This window comes from Chroicocephalus ridibundus, chromosome 5 (assembly GCF_963924245.1).
Source record: "Chroicocephalus ridibundus chromosome 5, bChrRid1.1, whole genome shotgun sequence".
NCBI lineage: Eukaryota > Metazoa > Chordata > Aves > Charadriiformes > Laridae > Chroicocephalus > Chroicocephalus ridibundus.
In genome coordinates, this window is record NC_086288.1 from 28,916,116 (window position 1) to 28,939,470 (window position 23,355).

The 23,355-nt window shown below is 40.2% G+C and overlaps 1 protein-coding gene across 2 annotated transcripts in view; it reads left to right on the forward strand.

Moving 5' to 3' along the window:
* The window catches only part of PPP3CA (protein phosphatase 3 catalytic subunit alpha), a 200,743-nt gene that overhangs the window by 168,391 nt on the left and 8,997 nt on the right, over nt 1-23,355 (forward strand). For both annotated transcript variants that reach the window (XM_063335805.1, XM_063335806.1), the window contains exons 9-11: nt 7,067-7,192; nt 9,900-9,974; nt 20,256-20,340. In XM_063335805.1, coding sequence (XP_063191875.1) covers nt 7,067-7,192; nt 9,900-9,974; nt 20,256-20,340 — 286 coding nt within the window. The remainder of the gene's footprint in view (nt 1-7,066; nt 7,193-9,899; nt 9,975-20,255; nt 20,341-23,355) is intronic.

The window sequence follows — 23,355 nt, forward strand, 5'->3', positions numbered from 1 at the left end:
CATTAAAGCAGATGTACTTTCTTGTACTTCTTCAAAGCACTTTGGAAGGAGTGGGTTTGGTTGCCAACTTTATCCAAGGGCTTATTCAGTCCCCGCTGGAGAGCAGCCACTGGGATCAGATATGTAGTCAAAGAGCAGTAGGGAGGCCACATTCCCAGAGGAAAAGGAGGTTCAGCAGGAGTAGCTGAAGATAAGGTACCCAGACACGACCACGTTCAGCGTATCTGCTGTTAATAATGCTGCTGTGGACCCTCTGCATGGGCTGTCTCACAGTACTGACCCGCCACGGGGATCTCTTGTGGCTTTGCTCTGCTGGATTCTGGCACTGAAGGGAGTTTTCTGTATCCTTTTGGTTACTGGCCATTTGTCTCTTGAAGGTCATGTGAGTAATTGGTCCATCATGTGGCTGCTGGTCCTGTCGCAGCCCCAGCCCACACACATGCACAACTTTGGGTGCCAAAGTGAGGTTTGTCAATTAGGAGGCTCCTGTCAGGGGTTCCCTGTGTAGTTAACGGAGGCAGAGATATACACGCTTTCAGGGGGTGATTCAGAGACCCAGAAACTGCCTAGATGTGGGGAGCCTAGTGTCCCTCCTCTTTCCAAGACTATCCTTCCTCATTCTTTTTATTTATGCCTTCCATATTCATTATAATGGAGAGTATTGGCAAAGGGGAGGAATTTATACATGTTTTTTGGCAACTTCTGAGCTTCTGTTCAGTGTTTTCCGTAGCTTTCTCAAACACCTATGCTCTCATTTATGTTATTAAAACGGCATAAAGAAAAAGATACTTTAAAAGTACTATTAAAACTTGTTACAAGAAATACTGGTGCATTGATGATTTTCTAAGACTGTTTATTCTGGAGAGGATCAAAATACCTCATGCAAGAAGATAAACGTTAATTGGATTATGATAGTTACCTGTGGCCTCGGAGGAAGGCTGCACTGATCAAGAAACTCTGAGAAAGTCGTGTGAGTAAGAACAGGTTTACCCCTGGATTCAAGGGTGCCCATCACCAGGAGAAATTCTCCATAGCAACAGAGTAAGAGGGTGCCAAAAATTACTGCATTGTATGGTCTGCTGGCCTTGTACCATATCAAAACTTCCATTCCTGCATTTAATATTTCTTAATGCCATAATTAGGACTTGCTGTAATGCTGTTCGTGCCACAAAAAGAAAAAAAGCACGCAAAAGGTTTTACAGAAGTTCTGCAGAGGCAGGCAATTTATTTGTAAATCATTGGCAATACTTCATATTTTAGTGTCTGGCTGTCACTTCAGTAAGTGCATGCTTTTTTGGCTGAGTGAACAATTTTAACTAGCTGTCTAAAGATGGACTATTATCTTTTGAACAGTTTTAAAAGATTATGTTTCGTAGTGGTGAGAGAACCACCAGAGAATCCTAAGCTATCGAAAAAAAAAATAACACGATGTCCCTTCCAACATGCTGCAACGTACACGTGGTGTTGCTGAAAGGAAAAGCAGATGATGAAGGACAGAAATAAAGAAAGTGCAGGGGAGTTTGGGATACTAGAAATATCAAAACCAGCTGTACATCGGTATGCTTGTTAACGTATCAGATAAGTAATATATCAATGAAGCGTGTATAAAGTATCAGCGTGTGGCATACTGTAGATACACATTAAGACATGTACCTGATCCAAATGGATCTAACAGGAAAATTATTTTCTTATTGGAAAAAGGCAGAGTAATATACCTGGAAGACAAGGATGATCTTTGAGGAAAAAATAGCATTAGAAAAGCAGTGTAACCTTCTGTTTGCCCTATCAGTTTTCTTTAATGCTTTATCTCTGCTGTTGTGAATGAGGCCTTGCCATAGAAACAAAAGCTTTTAAAGAGGAGCTGTCAGGGTATCTAGGCCATCTCATTGCCGATGCAGAGAAGTTTGCCAGAAGTGATTTTTGCAGTCTATTGACAAATCTCGAATGCTATTGCGCTGTTCCTTTGGAAGATGCAATTGCACGTGTAAAATAAAAAACTTTAGAATTCTGTAAGGGAAGGTTTTCCCAATTGCAATTAACCTCGCTTCTGTAGTGGATTATTTACATCATTACTTTGTGTAGTAAATCATTTTTTCCTTTGATAATGTTTTAAAGTCCGTCCTTAAGCATTTTACTAACCCTTATCCCTGACCTGTCTTGGGCAGAAAACGCTGTGGTTACTTAGCAACTCTGCTGGAGGAGAAGGCACTGTTCCCAGTTGCACAGTTAATGCTGAAGTTAATTTGGCATCAAATCAGAAATTGGAATTCTTTCTTAGGTATGGCGAATTTGAGAGACTTATCACTGCATTTCTCTTCTAAATGCAGGATGAGTTTTCTGAAAAAATTACGAGAAAATTAGTTAACTTGTTTGCTAGAATTATTTTGAGTTTTTTGATCTAAAACCATGTAGTTCATTCTAGGCTAATACTTGTACCATGCTTATTATTTTTTTTTTCCTCTGATGGAAATTTTATCAATTAATTTATACTGAAAAATGATTCAGGAGATCTTGAAGCGGGATATATAACGTCTTTGGGTAATTCTGAACTATTGGTCACACCGTTTAATGTTGTTCATGTTGCTTAAGGCCTTAATTCAGCTCCCAACATACAGTCTTTTAAAGCACCATTTGAGGTGCCAGAAGGATTGGAGACATCCAGTCAGACCTGACAGGTACAACACAGGAGACAGGGGTGCTCCAGGCTCATCTGCTCATCTTTAACAGACGGAGAACAAGGAGATGCCCCAGGAGGTCATGGATGGCACTGGGTGCTTCTTATATTTGGCCCTGAAAAAGTCAGAAGAGCTGTCTCCATTTCTAGCCAAAGGAAGGAGGTTTCTTACCTGCACATTTTTCACGAGCCGTTTCCATCCGTAGGTACTAATGTTAAATGCTTAATGCTAAACAGTACAAATGCCCCTTGCCTGCTGCATTAGTGTTTCATTTCACTCTAATGTGATTTTAGCATCCGATATCTCAGTTTACTAGCATTGGAAAGAAGTATAATGTCATTTGGGATATCTGCACATCTTCACTTTACAAAACTCATTTACAACAGCGAGTATCACAATTAGGTTAAAATGTGTGTGGCTGTTAAGAATAACAAAATAAGATTCTTGCTCTGGTTGGTGATTGTTCGCAATAAAACTGTGACTGGTGGCTTGTTCTGCTAGCATCTGTCCGAGTATACGTTTGGAAAGAAAAGTTATAGGAGGTGCAGCCTGCAATAATAAGCAACTGAACTTGGAAATGTTGGAGAGAGTCATGTTTTCCTCAGTTATGGGTTTCATGACCAAACGAACCCATACCGCTTTCTTCTGTCTCCTCCATCAGTGACCATGTGGCCTGTAGCCGTATAATCTTCAAAAGATTCTTGCTGTGTCAGGGCAGCTGGGGTCTCCTGTAGCTACTTAGGCATCAAGTTAATGTGGACTAAGAAATGAAGCACAGGTGAAACCCCCAAACCTTTTCTGAGCCAACAGAAGGGGGGGGAAAGAGCTGTGACTGAAAGAAAGCAAGGGGCCAGAAAAGCTCAGAGAAACTCTTGCTGTTACCTGAGAAGAATTTTCTTCTCGATCCAGGTGAAGTTTCTTCCTGTTGCTGCTTAGTAGTCAGAAGAACTGCACAATTGCCAACAAGAGACAGTTTAATGTTAAATATCATCTTAATTAGTTACCAAATAAAAATATTTTGCGTACATTGTACGTGTAAGTGAAAGATTTTAAATTAAAAATTCAGAAACTTATTCGTGATACTGGTAACTACCCTACCTTATTTTAATCTTTCAAGAGTAGGGTTATCTTAGAGGACTTCTGTCTCTGCATTATTGTGTAGTGTTATTTTTTCTTCAAGTGGCTTTTGAAGTCATTTGTGGGGGAGAGCTGTACAGGTCATTTACAGAGGAGAATAGATTTTAAATACTGTTATCAGAACTTGCTTTTGTAAGATATTCAGGTATATAAATTAATAAGATGGTGTGAAGATTTTTTTTTTAATAGTGATCTCAAAAGAAATTGTCTTCCTTTAAAAAAAAAAAAAACCACAAAACAAAAAACCCCAAGGAACTAAAGCCATTTATATTCAATTTGATGTTTTCCAGCTGTTCTGCTTATGGTTCAGGCTTTTTTACAGGCCAGTTTTAGAAGTTCCTTGTAAAAATTATTTATTCAACTTTCACAGAATTTAGAAATAGACTTTGTGGATAAATTGAAGAAATAGAGGAAAAGGAAACTACCTCAGCTCACTAAGATGATGAAGCTGAAGTTTTAGTCCTTCTAAATGAAACTTCACAACCATTAAGTGGTCCTTTTTGTGTGGTTTTGATTCATTTTTGCTATAAAACCACAAACTATTTATTTTTACTATGCCATTTTGTCACTGTAATAGAAGAAGAATGAATTTCGATCTGCTGCATGTAATTTCAGCCAAAAAGTGATGGAAATATTAAGAGCATCAACACTAGTTTTCTCATTTTTGCTAATAGCTGTATTAAGCCATTTTTGTTTTCCTGAGAAGCAGAATGGCTGCCAACTGTCAGGCTAGGATGGGCAGGAGTCCCATGTGGTTTATTTTAAATGGAGGGTGTCTGCCTGGCAAAAGTTCGCGTAGGTGTTAGCAAGCCGTTTTCTGTGTCTATCAGTGAGGAGGCTTCACAAACTCCCAGGTCGCTCTGGACTGTGTCATTGGCCACAAAATGGAAGACATTTAGCAACCTATTAAGTTTTTGTAGGAAGGAACCGTCTAGTGCATAGTTCCTCGTATGATTGACACGCACTTTAGTTAATGGAAGATGAATATTCTGACATACCTTTGATTCAGGCTGTTTCATCACTTATGAAGGCATTATCATGTTTTGCTTCTTTTATTCATTTTCCTTTGACTGAAGCTGAGGAGGATCATTCTGAAGCTTGCAGGTTAGTAGATCTCATCAGGATGGCTTAATTCATAGCTTAAAAAGGCAAATTGAAGCTGATTTACGTAAAGTTACATACATGTCTTCCAAGATGTGGAGTATATTGTCTCCAGCTTAAAAAGTATTTGATGATAGCTCATCTACAGCTACAGAACTAGAACTGCTACAAGATCAGGTGATGACCAGCAGGATGCAGTGAAGTCAGCACTGTCTACGTGAGAGGAAGCATCTGAGCGGGCGTTACATTCAGAGCTATATGTAAATGCCAGTAGTGTGAGATCACCGGCAAACTTCATGTAAAGTTGACTGAGCTGTCTTTTAAAAACTGAAACCCCACCATTATTTTGCCGGTAATAAAAATGTAAAGTGCCAGCACCTTTTACAGGAGATGTAAGCTTCAGCTTGTGTTGACTGTCTTAGTCCCGTGTTGATTAAAGATCCTGTCTGCAGTCTCCTGTAACTGTATTGTTTAAAAAATTTTATGTCTTTTTGTTCGGGATAGTTATGAGTCCCTTTGGTTTTAGGTGGTCATCTCAAAATTAGCTTTTTCCCCACGAGCAAAGCAATACTTGCTCTTCTATTTCGTAAATGGCTCTATTCACATCCAACAGCGCATGTATTCTGTGTCTGTGCAATTTAGAAATTACTGAATTTCAGGAAACAGATTCTGTAAATTAAAATATACCCTAATTAAGTTAGAGATCCTGTTACTAGCTTGAGTCTTAACTGCATTATTAAGATTTTACATTACATGTGTCTTTGCAAAAAGACAGAAAAGAAAAAAAAAAAAAGAGAAGGAAGGGATGAGATTTAGTTTTACTGTTTCCTAAGCTGAGGCAGTTGGGCCATAAAATGAACAACAGAAAACCAGCACTGGATGATTTTTATTGGAAAACCATATTATTGAAAGCTCTCCCTCAATACATTCTTTTAAAGCCAACAAATAGGCCTGTGATACAAACAGCTGCTTGAACCCATCCCCATTCTGTGTTCTTCGGCGGTCTCAATGAATGGCTTGAGGTTTGAGTAATCTACAGCACCCTAATAACCACTTATTGCTATAAAAATTTTTAAAAGTGTATGAAAGTCTAGATTTTGTGCAGAATGTAGTGTTAGCATAGTGTTGGAAAAATTTAAGGCTTTGGAAAGTGAGTTTTGATAAAGGCAGTTATCTAGGCTTATTGTAGAATTCATTTTATTTAATCCGTCGCATTTTCAATGTGATTACTTCGTTCCTCCCTAGCCAGATTGATATTGTCCCGTTCTTTCCCTCCTATGCCCTCTGCCTTCTCTACCCAAGCCACATTCAGCCTTTCCTGCTTTCATCTGACTTTTGACTGCACTGGGCCTGGGTCTCTTCTAGAAATAAACAGCTGTTTCTTACTGATATGCTTTGCAATACTTTGATTTACTTTGTTCTATTAATATTGCAAAAACAGGTTAAAGTTAATTAGATCCTCTTTCATTGATGAACCTGAAGTCTATTAACACAAGTTAACACTGAACTTGACTTGGTGCTTTAAAAAGTCGCAATGGCATAAATATCTATATTTCTGCCCATTAGCAAATGTAGTCTTTGTGTGTCTTCATAAGAATGTTAGGAATTTTAAATGGCGCGAGACAATTATTATTAGTCAGTCGTACTATTGGGAGCACAGTCTCGTGTGCCTGGAGTTCAAAAAATGTGAGAAGAAAGTATCATCTGTTGCACAGTACTATGAATGAAATATGTTGAAAATGTTCATTGAAAGAGCAGCACTCAAACTCCTAGCGACAAACGCTTCTCTTTGTTATCTCCAAAGCGTGATTGTGAGGAGCACTGTATGAAGTGGGTGGTTGTGGACAGTCTGCCTTCTTCCCTGTTGGTGGCAGATCCCAGAGCCTACAATTCACAACTACTCAGAGTTTATTAATTTGTTTACCAACCCATCTTAGTGCCAGGGAAAGCTGACGCCACTGCTTCCAGACTGGAAGTGGCTCGCAGCTTCTTTGGGGCTGTATCCTATTATAACTAGCAGTCAAGTTCTGCTGCTGGGTCAAGTGGTTGAAAGCTGGCGGGCAGCTCTGCAGGCTGTGAGCCTTTCTGGTCTGGTCGCCAGTCACACGCGTGTGGCTGATGTTTCTTGTGTTTCTTTCCTTTCTCCCGTCTAGCTGCAGTATTGAAATACGAGAACAACGTTATGAATATCAGACAGTTCAACTGCTCCCCTCATCCCTACTGGCTTCCAAACTTCATGGATGTGTTTACCTGGTCCTTGCCGTTTGTGGGCGAGAAAGGTATGTAAATTGGCTCTGCTCGTAGAAACTGCAAAACGCTTCCTTAGTCACTGTGCACATGGCCTCTTTTATTTGAAATGGCGAGAATAATTTGAAGACAGATGACTTGCTTTCAAGGACAAATTTGAAGGAACAGGCCTCAGAGGGGCAAGCAGTTACCAATGGTTAATTACCCTTCTCGTATGTTTTTATAATTTCCATTCTTTCTAGGCTATGATGCCGTTATGTTTCTGCCGTAGAAACAGATTTTGTGACATTTCAGGCCAGAGGTACATTCACTGAATAAAATTCATATTAGTTATTCCTTTATAAGCTTTTGGGCATTCCCTTGGATGTTGCTTTACGGCTCAAGGAACATCAAAACAGACTTTGCTGCATCATGGTTACATCCTTACCCAGCTGACCTTTCTGATAAGCAGGTTGCTTTTTCACCAGCAAACACAGAGCTGGTGATGCTAAGACCAAGTCTGGTTAACTGTTCCTGGAGAGAATAAGGAGATGTCAGGAAGAAGGAAAACCTGCTCCTCAGCCCCTTCTCTGCCCAGGGCGTAACGGTGCCTCATCGCTGGCAAGAAGACTCTAAAGAACATAAATGATGTTTTATTGTAATACAATGCTCTTGATGTTGCCTGAAGACAACTTCATGCTATGAATGGCAAGCGCACAAAAGGCATGAAAACACTTTGGTCTAACATATTAAATGAATACATAATGCAAACTGCTTAAACCCCAAGTCATTTTATTCAGGGCCTGAGATGAAGCTTGCTTTGATCCATCCATTATAGTATATTACTGCAACAGCAATTACTGCCAGAAAACTATAATAAACCCTTAAAAGCTGCTTGGAATAACAGTTCTCTCTTAATAGGCAACTGGAAATACAGCCAGCTGTGGCTCTTACCTGCAGTCATGACTGGCTTTATTTTCAGCTACTCTTTTGTACTAGGAAAGCCGCTGGTGAGACGCCTGAGGTCTCTGTGAACAAAGCAGATAGACAATAAAATACGGATTAACAAAGAATAGACAGCTGTTTCCACTAATGGAGACATTACATAATCCATGCTGACGCGTGTTGCAGACTCTTGTGAAGCAGATAAAACGCTTTCATTTTCCTCGGCCATAAACTCAGCCAGGGCATTTTCAGTATGGGCCTGTTCCCCATACACGTTGCGGTTCCGTAAGATGTTCTGTAAGGTCATTTTTCCAGAGGTTTCCCATTGGTGACCTCCTCAGGTGAGGCTGCAGGATGCGTGGCCAGATTTCTTGAGGTTCTGAGACTGTGAACATTCCTCCTTCATCTTTTTTTCTTGGGGTTTTGGGGTTTTTTGTTTTGTTTTGTTTTGTTTTTTTTTAACTCCTTCATGTCTTACAATTGCTTGGAACTGTGAGACCCGACAAGTGACATCAGTGTTCTCCCTTTCTCTGCAAAACAAAACTCATGGATGTAAGAGCTGGTGTTCTGCACAGCTTTTTACTTATTTCCTTTTTTTTTTATAGATTTTTTCCTTAAAGGCCAACCAAGGTAGGAAGCTGTTAGTTTCTGGTGGTTGTTAATGTGGAAAGTCTTTCCACTAATTCTGTCAAAAGAAACTATTAAATCCTTCACTAATGTAGGAAAAGTATGGCTGTATCCCACCCTTCTAATGTGCTATGCCATCATACTTGTCACAGAACAGGATTTTAATAACCACTTGATTAAAAAAATTTATAATTTCAACCTGTATAGCTAGTGCAAGGCTAGACATGCCTGGTAACCCTTTTAATGATGCTTACTACATGTAGATGTAGTGGAGTTTTTCTCAATCTGCTAATGATTTCACATTTTACCTCGCAACTTTGGCTTTTTTGACCTCTAAATTCCATTTCCTTGGTTGTGATTTTTGCTGGATTTTCTTTTTTTTTTGTTGTTTTCTTTTTCTTTTTTTTTTCGGCTGTTCTTACTCTGTGTGCTCTCTGGTTAGTGTCTCACTGTTGCCTTTCCAAAAAGAGCTGGTACCAAGTTAGGGGTAGCCTGAGGCTGACCCTTCCGTGCCCGAGTTGCAAAGTAAGAGAGCTGAATGTATTCTGAATTCACAGATAATGATGTTTCTACTGAATATTATAGTAGTTCCATCTGGAAGGGACCTGCAACGATCATCTAGTCTATTTGTCCTGGATTTCAAGAGATGCTGCCCCTTTGTAGACATCTCACAAGGGTTAAAATTTTATTGAACTGAAAGTACAGTGTCCAAAACCTGGATAAATAAATAAATATTTTGTGATCCCTCTTGCTGTAACTTTTTCTATCGAAATGTTGTTCCATTTGCTAAGCAGGCAACTCAAATCCTACTGCAGCAAGAAGAGAGTGGTCGGTTCTGCTGTCCAAGTTGTGAAAGGCAAAAATGTATGGAGGGGAGAAAACAAAAGTTACCTAGTTCATTGAGAATTACAAAAAGAGAGACTGTAAACACACTAATTTTTTTTAAGGTCTGCTTGTAGTGGTGTTTGCTATATTCAGAACCATTTTTCTGGAAACCTGTACTTTTTATTAACGACATGAGACACTTCAAGCTTATATTACTACATGCGTAAAACAAGGTCCATGCTGTTTAAAAAGTGGGTGCCATTGCTGTACTGAATTTTCATTAACGCTGCCACAGCCAGAGTTTGCTCTCTGACAGACGAGGGAAGCTTAGTAACAACATTTTGCATTTGTTTTCCATTTTAGTGACAGAGATGCTGGTAAACGTGCTGAACATCTGCTCAGATGATGAACTGGGGACAGAGGAAGATGGGTTTGATGGTAAGAGCCTCCTGCCCTTGGTTGAGATAGTTTGCCTTGAAACTACTTTAAAAGTTTATTTACTAACCCTGGGGTAATTTTCTGGATCCCATTTAAGTTCTGTGCCGCTGAATGCAACTGTTTTGCTAGACTCCAGTGGATTTGCTTACTGCATGCTTTGGAAAGAATTAATGGAACTTCTGGCCTGTTCTAACCCTTTCCTTGGTCTCACTCTTTTGGTTAAAATATATATATATATTAATATTTTTTTCTCTGCATGAAATCTGGGTTGTGTTGTCATGAAGGGGTCAGATGTTGATTTTATGCATAAGATCCCAGGGATTGCCATAGATTGAAATGATCTTCCTACAAGGAAATAAACTTCCTGCAGAAGCTCCTTCCAAAATGCTGCTACTGCAATTTTGGAAGACTTGTACTTGAAATATTTCATTAGTTGCCTCTTTTAATGCACTAGTGTATCTAAAAGGCTTTAAGAAGTATATAATCAATAAAAGTAAACATGCAAACAGAAATAGAGAATGTTCTGACCTGACGTTTCTACTGAGAGAAGAATGGTCACTTCTGTTGTCACTTGGGTTGGAGTTTGTATGATGATATCTTGCCTTGTACCTGTTGGTTTGACTGTAAATGATACTTCATATCTTGCAATTTGGAGATTCTTAGAAGTCAATTTATGTTATTAGACATTATTTTCTGTTAGGCTGTGCAAGAGTAAATGGTAGTTCTCCAGAACGTCCCTTCTCAATGGAGCAAAACTGAAAAGTATCCCCTGCATCCCTAACATTCTTACTACAAATACTTTCAATGTTAAAATATATATATATATAAGAAAAGAACAGAAATATTAAAAAATTAAAAAAGAACCTGGAAAAATCTATCACTACCAAATATTCTCAAGATACTTGTAGGTAGAATGAATGAACAGGGAGAATGAAGAACATTCAAGTTATACAAATATTTAATGAAATTGCAATTAATAATTAAACTTCTCTCGTCTTTATTTTTAATCTTTGGAAGAGGAAACTAGATCATGGGTTTTGACAAATGTTTCCTTTGCAATGGAGAAGAAGGGTATGGATTTTAGTGCTTTGCTTTTACTCTGAAAAGCCAGATGGAATTCCCTCTTCTGTATCCTCCACAGAGTGTGGACATGAACAATTATCTTGCGGGACTTGGGACAAAGACTGAATTTATTGAAACCAGTAATCAGTGGAGAGATGAAAACACCTGTTTGAATATTGTGCCCAATTCTTTTTCTCATGAAATTTAAATAAGTAGCTACTGTGTAATTAAAGCAGCGTGTGAAACAGTACGGAGGCATACAATGAGTAAAAACTGTGTCAAATTAAATACAGTAGCAACACAAGCACGTGCTTAAAATCCTTGGCTCAACAAAGCACTTAAGCGCAGGCTGAAATCCCACTGAATGCAATGCCAAAGCAAAGGCTTTATGGGAAGGATTTTTAAATTAATTCAGCATTGGCCTAATACTTTGTTTTATTTTAAAGCTGTGCTATAAACTTCCATTGAGCGCAGAAAGGCCAATGCCTGCAGTCCTTTCCTAAAATTTTAGTGCGTCAGTGTTCCAATGCCGAAGTTGCAGTTCAGGAGCACGTTTTCAAAAGCAGCCAGAAATGAGGAGGCACCAAAGGGTCGGCAGCCCTCTCTGGCTGCAGGAGGTCTCCGCATCTGCTGCGGACTTTCTGGGAGGAGGGTGAACCCCCGGCTCCCCGGGAGTTTTACCACGGCATTCCTCCAGCTGCAGAGTCTGCAGCATTGCAGGGAGGCAGGCTGAAATCCATCCTCTGGGCTTGCATGCGGGTGTGCTGCATAAACGGTGTCTAAAAGCGTTAAAATTTCCAAATGAGGAATAATTAAACCATTCCTGGTACTGTAATGTTAATACCATTGACTAAATCTGCTTTCAGATATTTTTTTTTCCTGTGTGAATGCTTTCTCTGTGTAAAACACTATGTTAAGGAAGATATCAGAAATGTGGTCATCTTTAGCACGTGTAGTTAAAACCAGAGCTGGCATATGTTCATGTTTGCTTTCCCGAATAATCCCCTTAGAGCTGTAAAATGGGATCTGTGGCGCTGGTGCTGCAGCTTGCTGTCAGTGCACGCTTGTACCTCCAGCCCGTTGGAAGCGGTGGGCTCCTGGGGAATGTACACATGGAAGAGACTGAAGGATTCAGGCATAACAGTAAATTTGATGGTTGACTTCAATTTAAATAGAGACTGATATCTTTAATGATTTCCTGGTGGATTCTGATTTATTATCTGTACAACAAAGGAAAATCCTCTTTCTCTGAGATAGTTGAGTTCCCTCTCTTTTTCTTATTTTTTTTTTTCCTTAGAGCCTTGCCTTTTGGGGGAGAAACTGTAAGATGTATTTAATTTGTGTTCTTGATGAAACAGACTGGAATGATTATCAGCTTAAAACTGTTTCTGTAAGGGCTGTATATTGACAGTGTTGTTGTGGTTCAACATTTCCACTATTCTTCAATAATTTCTGTCTGGCTTCCTTGGGGGACTGCAGTAGTACAATCCTGTTCAACCACTGCCATTTTTCTTTTGCAGTATTTCCCATAGAAGGAAATGCCTGATATCTGCAACAGCAGATAAATTTTGTTTGATGGAATGATTCTTTCAAATCATCGCCTATTTTTGCATCATTGGTAGTTTCAGGGCTCGCTGCTGATTTCCTTTCTCTCCTTGCAGTTTGAACATGCCCTGACCTGGGTTCCCACATGTAATGAGAATGATCCATCACTATGGTTTGCACTGATCATTCATTTGTTATCTTCTCTTATACTTTCTTGCCCTCTGTCTTTCCCTCTCACTTCCCCGTTCAAAAATAAGCCCAATCAGAATTGCCTGACCTCACTGCATGGTGTTCTTGTGAGCCCTTTTTAGTTTTTTTTATTATTTTTTTTATTATTATTATTATTTCTTCTGAGTCACGCATGTTGCATCTAGCCACGAGCAGGATGCTCAACAGCATGTAGTCCCTTTATTTTTCCTCCTTTTTTTTTTTTCTTTTTTTTTGGCTTGAGGAGATACATCATGGGGATCTGATCAATTTGTTGTAGGCAGTTCCTGTGTGTGCTTAGTGGGAGAAAGCCTAAATAGCAGTTGTAGTGCCCTTTAGCCCATATCTCCCTGCTGGGCCTGTCTTGGCCTTCTGGTTTCAGTTGCCTTAAAAATGAGAGGATATGATAAGTCAAGTTTTCTTATCTCTGATGGTTTCCTCGTGCTGTACTTTCTCTTCCCTGTTTGCTATGGAGGTTGCAAAACAATCTGATCTAGCAAAATACGTCTTGGGTGAACGTTAGCTCGTGTGCTGTATGGCTTGTGCATCAAACATATCGCTTAGCAACAGGAGCTGTGAATACTTCTACCCAGCCGGCACATAGTCAGAGTCCTGTTTTATTTCAATTAGCAACGTTTCTGGCCTCATGCATTTGATGGAAAAAACTAAGCTGCTAATTAAAAGGGTGCACTAACGTAATAGACAACTTGACACAAATGCACTGCTTGCTTTGTGTGCATTGCTATCGTGATTTGGCATAAAGACACTCCTAAATTACCTGCATTAATTTTTGTATTGCCTTCAGCATTGTAGCTCACAGCCTTCTCATGGGAAAGCTGCTGTCACAGCGCACCATTTATTCCGCAGTTGGAATACAGCTTCCCGCGTATACAGTGCTGTAGTCTGAGCCTGAAGAGAATTACCATGTCAAACGTCTCCTGCCCATCAAAACCTGGTTCTGCTGTGAACGGTGGCATTTGAAATTTGTCACAGCTCTTCAGTGCAATGAACTGCACCTGGGGCAAGCTCTGCACCGGCTAACAGAGACTGATTGAGCAGAAGCAAAGGCCTCATCGTTAGGTCTCAGTTACCTACCAGTGCCTTGATAAGGGTGTTCATGATTACTACCTGGGCAGATGAGAGAGTCTTAGCTTTTCAATGAGTTAAAAAATAACTAGGAGAGAAATAGAGGGGTTTTCCCACCGGTTTGTGTTTGTTCTTCCTCCAAACCCGCAAGGGTGGGCTGCAGTGTATACCTAACCTGTGAGTTGGTGGCGGAGCGGCATTCTGATGTCATCTTTTGATTTATTTATTTGTTCATTTGTTTGGCCAGGTATGGTTGTTTCCATGCCCAAAGCATTTTTCATGTGAGTCATACTACGGCACGTTGATGTGCTCTGCCTCTGAACCAACCTAGCAGCATGCACTAGGTAACCAGGGTCCCCAAAACACGTGTCATGGTGCAGTTCTGCCTGAGCACCAAGTGTCACACTTGTCTTGCTCTCAAACGTAGTTGATTTTAAAATACAGTACCCTGTACCATGGTGGCGTTTGGATTTGGTAACTGGACCATTTGAACCAATGCATGTGTGTGGTAGACAGCACAGATGTTGGTGGAAGCAGAAGACTTGTCTATGATAGTAAGCTATTCTTTCAGATATCAGACATAAATAAACTGGAAGAATTGCCTGGATTCCACTAAGAAAAGAGGTGTCTTCAGGCAGGCACACCCCACATAAAACGGGGGGCTGCTTTTCAGAAGTGATTAAGCCTTATGAAAGCAGCTGCAATAATGTAGGAGACAGTACGTGTTCAAGGGATGGTAACACCGAGGCTGAGCTTGGCTGCTGACCTTCTGCCTGCATGTTGATTTCCTGCAAAACCTACTAACAAGGCTTTAAGCTGAAAAGGCTTTTTTTCTTTTTTTCCCCTCATCGTTCTCAATCTGTTTCTTTCCTCTTGGTTGTTCCCTGCCTAATTTGTTTCTTTTCTGTTTTTCAGACTTTACTTAAACATTGCGTTTCCATTGATGTTGTCAAATGTTCTGTATTATTTTTTATTTTCATTCTACAAACATCACTGATCTTTTTCTTTCCCCCCCCTTTGGAATTCATAAGAAGATACCATTTATGCACAGAAGAAAGGTATTCAATAAATTGGGAGGCTTAAGTTTCATTCATTTTCCTAATGCGTAATTAGATAATACATAATATATTAGGGTATCAGTGAGAGGATTTGGGTTTAGCTTTTTTTACTCAATATTGTTTTCTATCTGGTCAATCCTAAATCTCATAATATTTTCGAGTTTATAGTCTTTTTTTTTCATTGTTCTACTTATTAATCTGAAGGTCTAAATTACATTTCACGTAAGTCTTGTATATCCAGCTTGCAAGATCTGTGTTTGGATGCTACAAATCCAAAATCCAATAGAACTTGCTAAATTACTGAAGTAAGATTCAAAGCTTTTATTCTACCTCCCAAATAATATTCCCCTCCAATTTTAAACTTGGCTGTGTTCGTGAAGATTTGGGTTTTGTTGGCTTTTTGGTTTTTCTTTAAATTCCTTCATGCAAATAGTGTTTGTTTAGATATTGAAAAGAAAGTAAAAACTTAAGAGGCTATCAGGCAGTGTTTGCAAAGGCTAAAATTCATAGTATCATAGAATACAAGGTTGGAAGGAACCTCAAGGATGATCTGGTCCAGCTTTTCTTGGCAAAAGCGTGGTCTAGACAAGATGGCCCAGCACCCTGTCCAGCTGAATCTTAAAAGTGTCCAATGTTGGGGAATCCACCGCTTCCCTGGGGAGATTATTCTGCTGGCTGATTGTTCTCATTGTAAAAAATTTTCCTCTTATGTCCAATCGGAATCTCCCTAGGAGTAACTTGTACCCGTTACCCCTCGTCTTTAACATGTGACTCCTTGTAAAAAGGGAGTCTCCACCTTCTTTGTAGCACCCTTTAAATACTGGAACGTGGTGATGAGGTCTCCCCTAAGCCTTCTTTTTCAAGGCTCAGCAAACACAGTTCTCTCAGCCTTTCGTCCTTATGGCAGGCTTCACAGCCCTTTGATCATCTCTGTGGCCCTTTTCTGGACCCTCTCCAGCCTGTCCACATCTTTTTTGCATAGTGGGGACCAAAACTGAACACAGTATTCCAGGTGTGGCCTGACAAGTGCCAAGTAGAGTGGGATAATGACTTCTTTACCTCTGCTGGTGATGCCCTTGTCAACGCAACCCAGCATACCGTTGGCTTTCTTTGCCGCAGCAGCACACTGTTCACTCACAAGCTTGTTGTCCACCAGGACCGTCGGGTCCCTTTCCACGGAGCTGCTCCCCAGTCAGGTATATCCCAGCCTGTGCTGCGCTCCTGGATTATGTTTTCCCAGGTGTGCAAGACCTTACACTTGTCTTTATTGAACTTCATGTTACTCTTGTTAACCCACTCTTACAGCCTATCCACGTCTTCCTGCAGGGTAGCTCTCCCTTCCAAAGCGTACACTTCCACACTAAGTTTGGTGTCATCAGCAAACTTCATCAAGGTACACTTGATCCCATCATCCACATCACTTAGGAAGATACTAAACAGCGTTGGGCCCAGTATCGATCCTGGGGGGTCCCTACTTGTGACAGGTTGCCAGTTTGAAAAGGAGCTATTGACCACCACCCTCTGGGTGCGGCCTGTCAGCCAGTTCCCCACCCACCGCGCAGACTGCTTATATAGACCCGTAACACATCAGTTTCTCTAGGAGAAGGCTATGGGGAACCGTGTCTTGGACGAATCCAGGTAGACAACGCCCATTGCTTGCCCCTCACCAACTGGGCAGGTTACTTTGTCATAGAAGGCGATCAGGTTTGTCAAGCGCGATTTGCCCTTGGTGAATCGATGCTGGCTTTTCCCAGTCTCGTGCTTTGTTTGACTTGTGATAGCCCCCAGGAGGATTCATTCCAGAACTTCCCCAGGGACTGAAGGAAGGCTGAAATAACCCTTTTACCCAGAGCCAATTCTAAGGTTGTGAACCATTTACTTTCACCTAAGCGTATGCTTAAGTGTAGCTGAAGTAATTCATAAGGATTTGCAGTAATAGTGAATTTCTGAACACTAAACTGGAGTATTCACACTTGAAATGTGATTCTAAGATTTATATATAAATAGTTTGGGAATCCAAATACTGTATCAGGTTAGTGGTATTCTGTCAAAACTAACAGAGCAATAAAATATTGTGAATATCAAGTGCATTATTTAGCAAATAATGTTTAAAAAAAACCCAAATAGGATAAGTAGAATCATTAATAAAATCAATAATAATATTTAGTAAACATAGAATATTTTAAGTCCTTTTCACAGATCTGTTACAAATCAGGAAATTCAGTGGAGATCAAAATCTTTTAAGTGTATTTTTTTTAGTAACCTTTTATCATGTGTGTTGATGAGAAACAAAGTACTCCCTTTGAGCCTGTTGTGTTTTATAATTAAGTGGGTTTTTCCATTCTTATTTTATATTTTAGTGTAGGGCATTGTATTTCACTTCAGTCATAAATTATATTTCTAGTTGTCCGTTCTCAACACTTCTGGAGGTTAAACAGTGACTGAAAAAGGTGGAATATACTTATAAGATGTACAAGAACAGCATGGGTTTGTAATAAACAAGTAGGGATAGTGACACTTGGAGGGAAAATGACAAACTGTGTTTAAATGCTTTCAGGTTAAAAAGGCTGAAAACCACGTCTTGTGTATCTTGAGAGTAAAATTTAGTGAGATCTTAGTAACTGAGGCAGGAATGTACCCCCTCCATTTCCTGAAGAACCCAGCTGAATCACTGCTGTTTAATTTACGTTTTTCATTAAGCTGTTACAAATATATTTTCTTTAATTCAGCTGAATTACAGCAGTTTCTCCCACTCTTTATTGTCTAGAATTAGACATTTATGCCTAAGACTTTGTCTTTATTTTTTTTTTAATCTTTGTATTTTTAATATCTTTTCTTTGTATTTTTCTCTTTATCTGTGGGAGATTTGAAAGCCATCATTCTGAGCATAGCTTCTTTCACTTGGAACTTCCAGATACAGGCTCATAATTTCAAGGCAGTCTAGGAGGATGGTTAGAAATGCCTGGAAATAATGCATTAATACCCATCCCAAAAGATGGATGCATGCAAAAGTAGCATGCATGATTGTAAGACATCTGGTTTACGTGCTCCTCAGCAGATGTAGGAACATATCCCAGTATGCATAAGCATACCCTTACCAACATGTGAGCATGCAGGCTGTGGTAGCTGTGGGCACGTACGAGGTGGCTCATGTGGACCTGTTTGTACACGGGCTGGTCAGGGACACACGACCCCACAAGCAACTCCGCAGGATTCCCCGTGCGTAGCCATCGAGCTCCCGCTTTATCAGACTCGCGCCTTGCACTGTTTGGGATTAAACTTGATCTGGACCGCAATGTTGAAAGTTGCGGTGAGATTCATCCTGAGTTTTTATGTTGCTACTGTGATATTTGTTCCTACGGTTACTTAGCTTAAATTTGAACAGCTCTAGGATTTGTGAGTTCAGTTTATTTTCAATTTTGGAAGTGTTTTTTTGCAAAGGATGGCTATTTGTTTTGAAATTCAAGCACAGGAAAAAAAAATATACCTCCTTTTCACCTCTTCTAAAATGCCAGGGTATCAGGCAGGCCACCTAGTCATCTAGTAAATAGCATGAGGTAATGTGTGCATTTCCAGCAGTAGTCTCAAACTGTTACGAATTTAATTGTAATTGAGAAATCTGCAGTAGGAAAGGTGACAGTGCCCAACAGAAGAGCCACGGGGCTGCCATCGGCAGAGATGTGTGGAGAAAGCTGAAACTCTGAGAATTATTGCACAGTCAGCTGCCAGAAGCCACCCAGCAAATCTCCTGCGTGGCAGCGTTGGACCTTTCCGAGTCCCAGCACTGCCTGGAGCAGCTGGGACTGCCCAGAGGAGGAGCAGCAGCAGCGCGTGAAACGCTGGCGCCGCTGAAGCAGATGGGACTTTTGCCATTGAGTTCAGCAGAGCCCGCGTTCCGTTCTGAGCCCTTTTGGCCGAAGTCACTTTGCACTCCATAATACAGCGAAGGAAGGTCTGCACGGCAAGGCCCCATGGCTGGGTCTTCTGAAGCTCTTCACCTCTTGGGTCCATCAGCCACGTTGGGCAGAGCCCTGCTTCCCTTCCCCCTCACCTGCGGTTGTCTTTGCAGCTGTCCCCTCTGCTGCCATAACCGCCTCCCTCATTTTTGGCCCTTTCTACTATTTTCGCTTCCATGATGGACTTCACTTTATAAAATGGATCAATTTGCTAGGAATTGAAAATAGAAATTGTCATTTTTGACCTTGAATTCTGGAGCAGTAAAGAAGGTAGCATTGTTGTGATGTGTAGAGGTTTTCAGGTTGCACTCTGGAACCTCTGAGATAGGAGTGGTCAGGAAGCGTCCATATGAGCCAAGGTTACCTGTCGTTCAGAAACCCTTGGGAGAAATCTTCATGATGTATGTAGTTATGATTGTGACAATTAAATGCAACTGGTTTACTTAGTATAACATGGTATTTTCTTGAGGACGCGGGGGGTCCTTACTAAGAGAAATGCCTTGTTCTGCTAACTTAGTACTATTTGCTTTTCCCATTCAGGTGGTTCTCTCATGGATGCACAGATGTGTTCTAGGTTTTGATGATATCCAGATAACAAGTACACATGCAAACTTAGCTGAACTGTAGTCTCTGTTCTAGTATACATTTTTCTTAAGGCAGATTGTAGTGTGAGTTCACAAATTTCAAAGTAATTGTAATTTTGAGAAGGCCATAGCAGTGATGAGAAGGAAGTTGCTATGGAGCAACTATGCAAGCCAACGCAATCCCTGCCATTTCATGCTGCTTTTCAGGGCTCTGCGTTAGGTTTTATAACCATTTAAAGACTTTTTAACTAGAGATGGGAAAACCCTGACCGGAACCTTTTGGCCTTAAGGTTAACCCAGTCACTTTTTTTAGAAAATTAAGTGAAACGTGATTGTTTTTCACTTAAAATTATAAGGTTATGAAATCAATTTTTAACTCCATTGTCGTTTAATTTTTTTAACTCATTTTATGGATTGGGCACTGCTCACATTTAGTATCTTCTTGGCATTTTGACTATTTTCTAAGAAACTTCTTTTCAAAAGAGTATGGTCTCTGAAAATGTTATTGAAATGGAAAATTATCTTATATTGATGAAAAGATATGCAGCTTTAAAGGGTAGCAGGAAAAGGATTGCATCTCTAAAGGTACTAATAACTAGATTGTTCAAAAGTTATCGGTCTTGAGCTGCAAATAACAAAAAAATAGTATTTTCAGGTTTGACTACAAATGTGGCTTAGTTTGGCAAACCGTGGCATTAATATGGCGTTTCTTGTATTTAGAGTTCAGAGTGGTGATATGTTGTTTACAGATCCCTATAACTGTTTTTAATGTGTTTTCCACAGGAGCAACAGCTGCTGCTCGAAAGGAGGTTATCAGGAACAAGATAAGAGCAATAGGAAAAATGGCTAGAGTTTTCTCAGTGTTAAGGTAAGGTTTTGTGCTGTTTCAGATTTTTTAAATGTTGAAGGACATCTTTGAATGATTACTTAGAGCACTCTACTGTTAATCAAACAGCAAATTTGATATTTTAGTATACCACCCGACTAAGTTATACTGGAACTTTTCAAGATTGTTTTATTTATACAATACTGCTATTTATTATGGCTATGAATAATCTTCCTCAGGGTTTTTGCTGAATGTAAAACAGACAAACAAACAAGACATCAGCAAAGAAAATTGCAATTACCTTTTTCTTAAGACTTTTGCTCACCAGGTGTGCTAATTAGCTCTTAGCCACTGCGAGGCAAGAGTTAAATGTGGAGAAGGGGTACGTTCCACATCATGTCTCATTAAAAGGAAGCCAAACTGTCCCACTTTGTCACCCACAGTTGTTGCTACAGCTGTGAGTAAAGATGATTAAAGATGAAGGCATTAGGGTCATTTAACGAAAAACCCAGGAAATCATTGTGCAGACAACAGCGACTCGTTACCTTGGGCTGCACTCCCCCAAACACATGAACATGAATAACTAATTGCTACCCAATGTTTAGAACTCTCCATTTGATGTCTCTGAGCAGAAGAGAAAACATGCTGTACTGTGCTGTGCTGAAGGCTAAATATAGAAAATACAGTTCTCCCTCCCTTTCAGCAGAGGGATTTTTTTCCTCAGGAAATCGTATGTTGCTCTGCTGTAGTCATTTTATGGCTATTACGTTTAGTGCAAAATCACGGGATTTTTAAAAAACGTATTTGTGTGATTGTACGATTGGTATAAAAAGAGGAAATAAAAATAGTTATGTGAAGAATACCCTCTTAATTTCAGATGAAACTCTCAAACTCGCTTGATTTGAGACTCTTCTGCAGCCTGCAAGCAGTGGGCACGTTTTCAGTGGGGCTTCGCGTGGACACAGCAGTTCGCCCACGCACTGCAGATTGCAGCAGCATAGCTTTAAATAGCATACTGAGGTGGAGGACTTTGTACCTGGGGTTCCCAAAGTGTTATATGTGAATTACTAGTGATGCACAAGCTACTTCAAAGTGGTACCCATAAAAAAAGAGAAGTTGGCATCGTGCCTTTTCCCTAAACGAGACGGGGGAGCAATCAAATGTTTCCACCTGCTCCTCTGTACCAAGTCTGGCAGAGAGCCTGGAGCTGACATTGCCACCACCTTCATAAAACAGCGTGATTATTTTTCTCTGATGATAGTTGAGCAAACAAAGTTTGGAAAACCTGGCTTTCTCCCATAACCTTGAACTGCAGCTTCTGAATCCGCTGTATTTTGTTGCAGAGCACCTTTTGAAATACGGGATTAATTTAACAGAAACCTGGAGTTAAATGTACAGAAAGGCCTGAAATTGGATCCTCAGCTGATGTATTTGGGTTTTGATAATTTGCAGATGATTGACATTGCCTGTATGTCAGAGACTTTTTCAAAGGGAACTATGGGGCAGGAGCCTTTCAGTGGTTTCAGGGACAGAGGAAGGGTAGAGCATAATTCTTGCGTGTGCCCTGTTTAAAGTGGTGTGCGTGAACCTCATAGCTTAGGGTTTTAGCACCTTTTACAACTTTGAGCCCTCTTAAATTATTTCATGAAAATAACATTTTGAAGCACTGGTGGAAATCAGTCTTGATTGTTCCCAGAAAAGCATTTGAATTCTTCTCGGAGTTGTTCACGAGACAATTTTTTACCCCTACCGCGTGCATCCCAACATCTCCAGAGGACCAGAATGGGCTGCAGTGTGGTAGAGGAGAAGCCAGTGGTTCACTCCCTGAAGCTGCTGAGCCTTTTACAGTTCTTGGTAGCAATGGGCCTTAAAACTTCGCAGGAAGGACTGAAGATGAAGAGTATATTTGTTCTCCCTTAGCTTTAACCAGCAAGCACAGCGCGTCCTTACTGTGGTCAGAGGCGCAGTCAGCAAATAAGCAGGTGCCTCCAATGGGCAGTTCTGCTGACCAGTCTTCCAGGGGGATGGGTGACGTTTCATCCCAGCCACCACTGCCGCCCGGGAGTACCTCCTCTTCTCTCTTGCTGGGAAAGGTTGGTTCTCCTCACCTAGGTGCCAGGGTTCCAGACAGCAAAAATGACATGAAGTTAGTTGTACAAATACTATTCCTATTGAAAAGCCTGGGTTATTTTTTCTGTCTTGCCAGCACAATCCACAGGTAACGTGAGTGTCTGATAATTGCGTGTAACCCCCAAAAGACTGCGGTGGCCCCAGCGTCTAAATCAGCCTATTCCAGAAACCTTTGAGGTCCCAGTTTGAATCATGGCTGTTTTATGAAACTTATTTCACTAATTCTTGAAAAGCGTTTCCGAATGATCAGCACCTGGTCTGACCACCTTCAAAGGACTCAGTCAAACATCTGTTCCCTGAGCTGGAGCAGCCACTTTTCCTTGAGGATGTAACCTGAATGTAAAACTGAGATCGTTTCGGCCATTTTAGTCTCAAAATTAGATATCAAAATAGTGTTGTATTGAGTTTCAAAGGTTATAAATGAGCTTCGCTGAGCATAGCCATCATAGAAAGATTGGCTTAAGCTCAGTGGAAGACCTCACTATTCCCTGTCATTGCCTCTCGTAGACTTTTTTTCTCAAGTCTGACTTTTCTTTGGATATTAGGCAGGAGGGAGGTAAATAAAATATTTAATCAGTTTATTTTCCTTTTTTTAAAACGGAAGTGAAGGACATCAAATAGAAAATGAGGAACACTGCAGGCTAAAAAATCTCAAAATTTGTGATACAGAGGTTTCTTGGTAATATGCAATTTAAAGATAATAAAAATATAGTGAATAAACTTATCCTGTGAAGGTGAAGCTAAAAGTGCCATTGCAGTTTAATTAAAAATAATTAAAAAAAAAGAGATTAGATGGAATGAATTGGAAATGCAGATTATGCATTTATTCGCAGAGGCAAATAATCAAGAGAAAGTGAAAACTCTTGTGTGTAATACTGTGTTAATTCCGGAAATATTTGCCATTGCATTAGTTCTAATTGCTTGGGA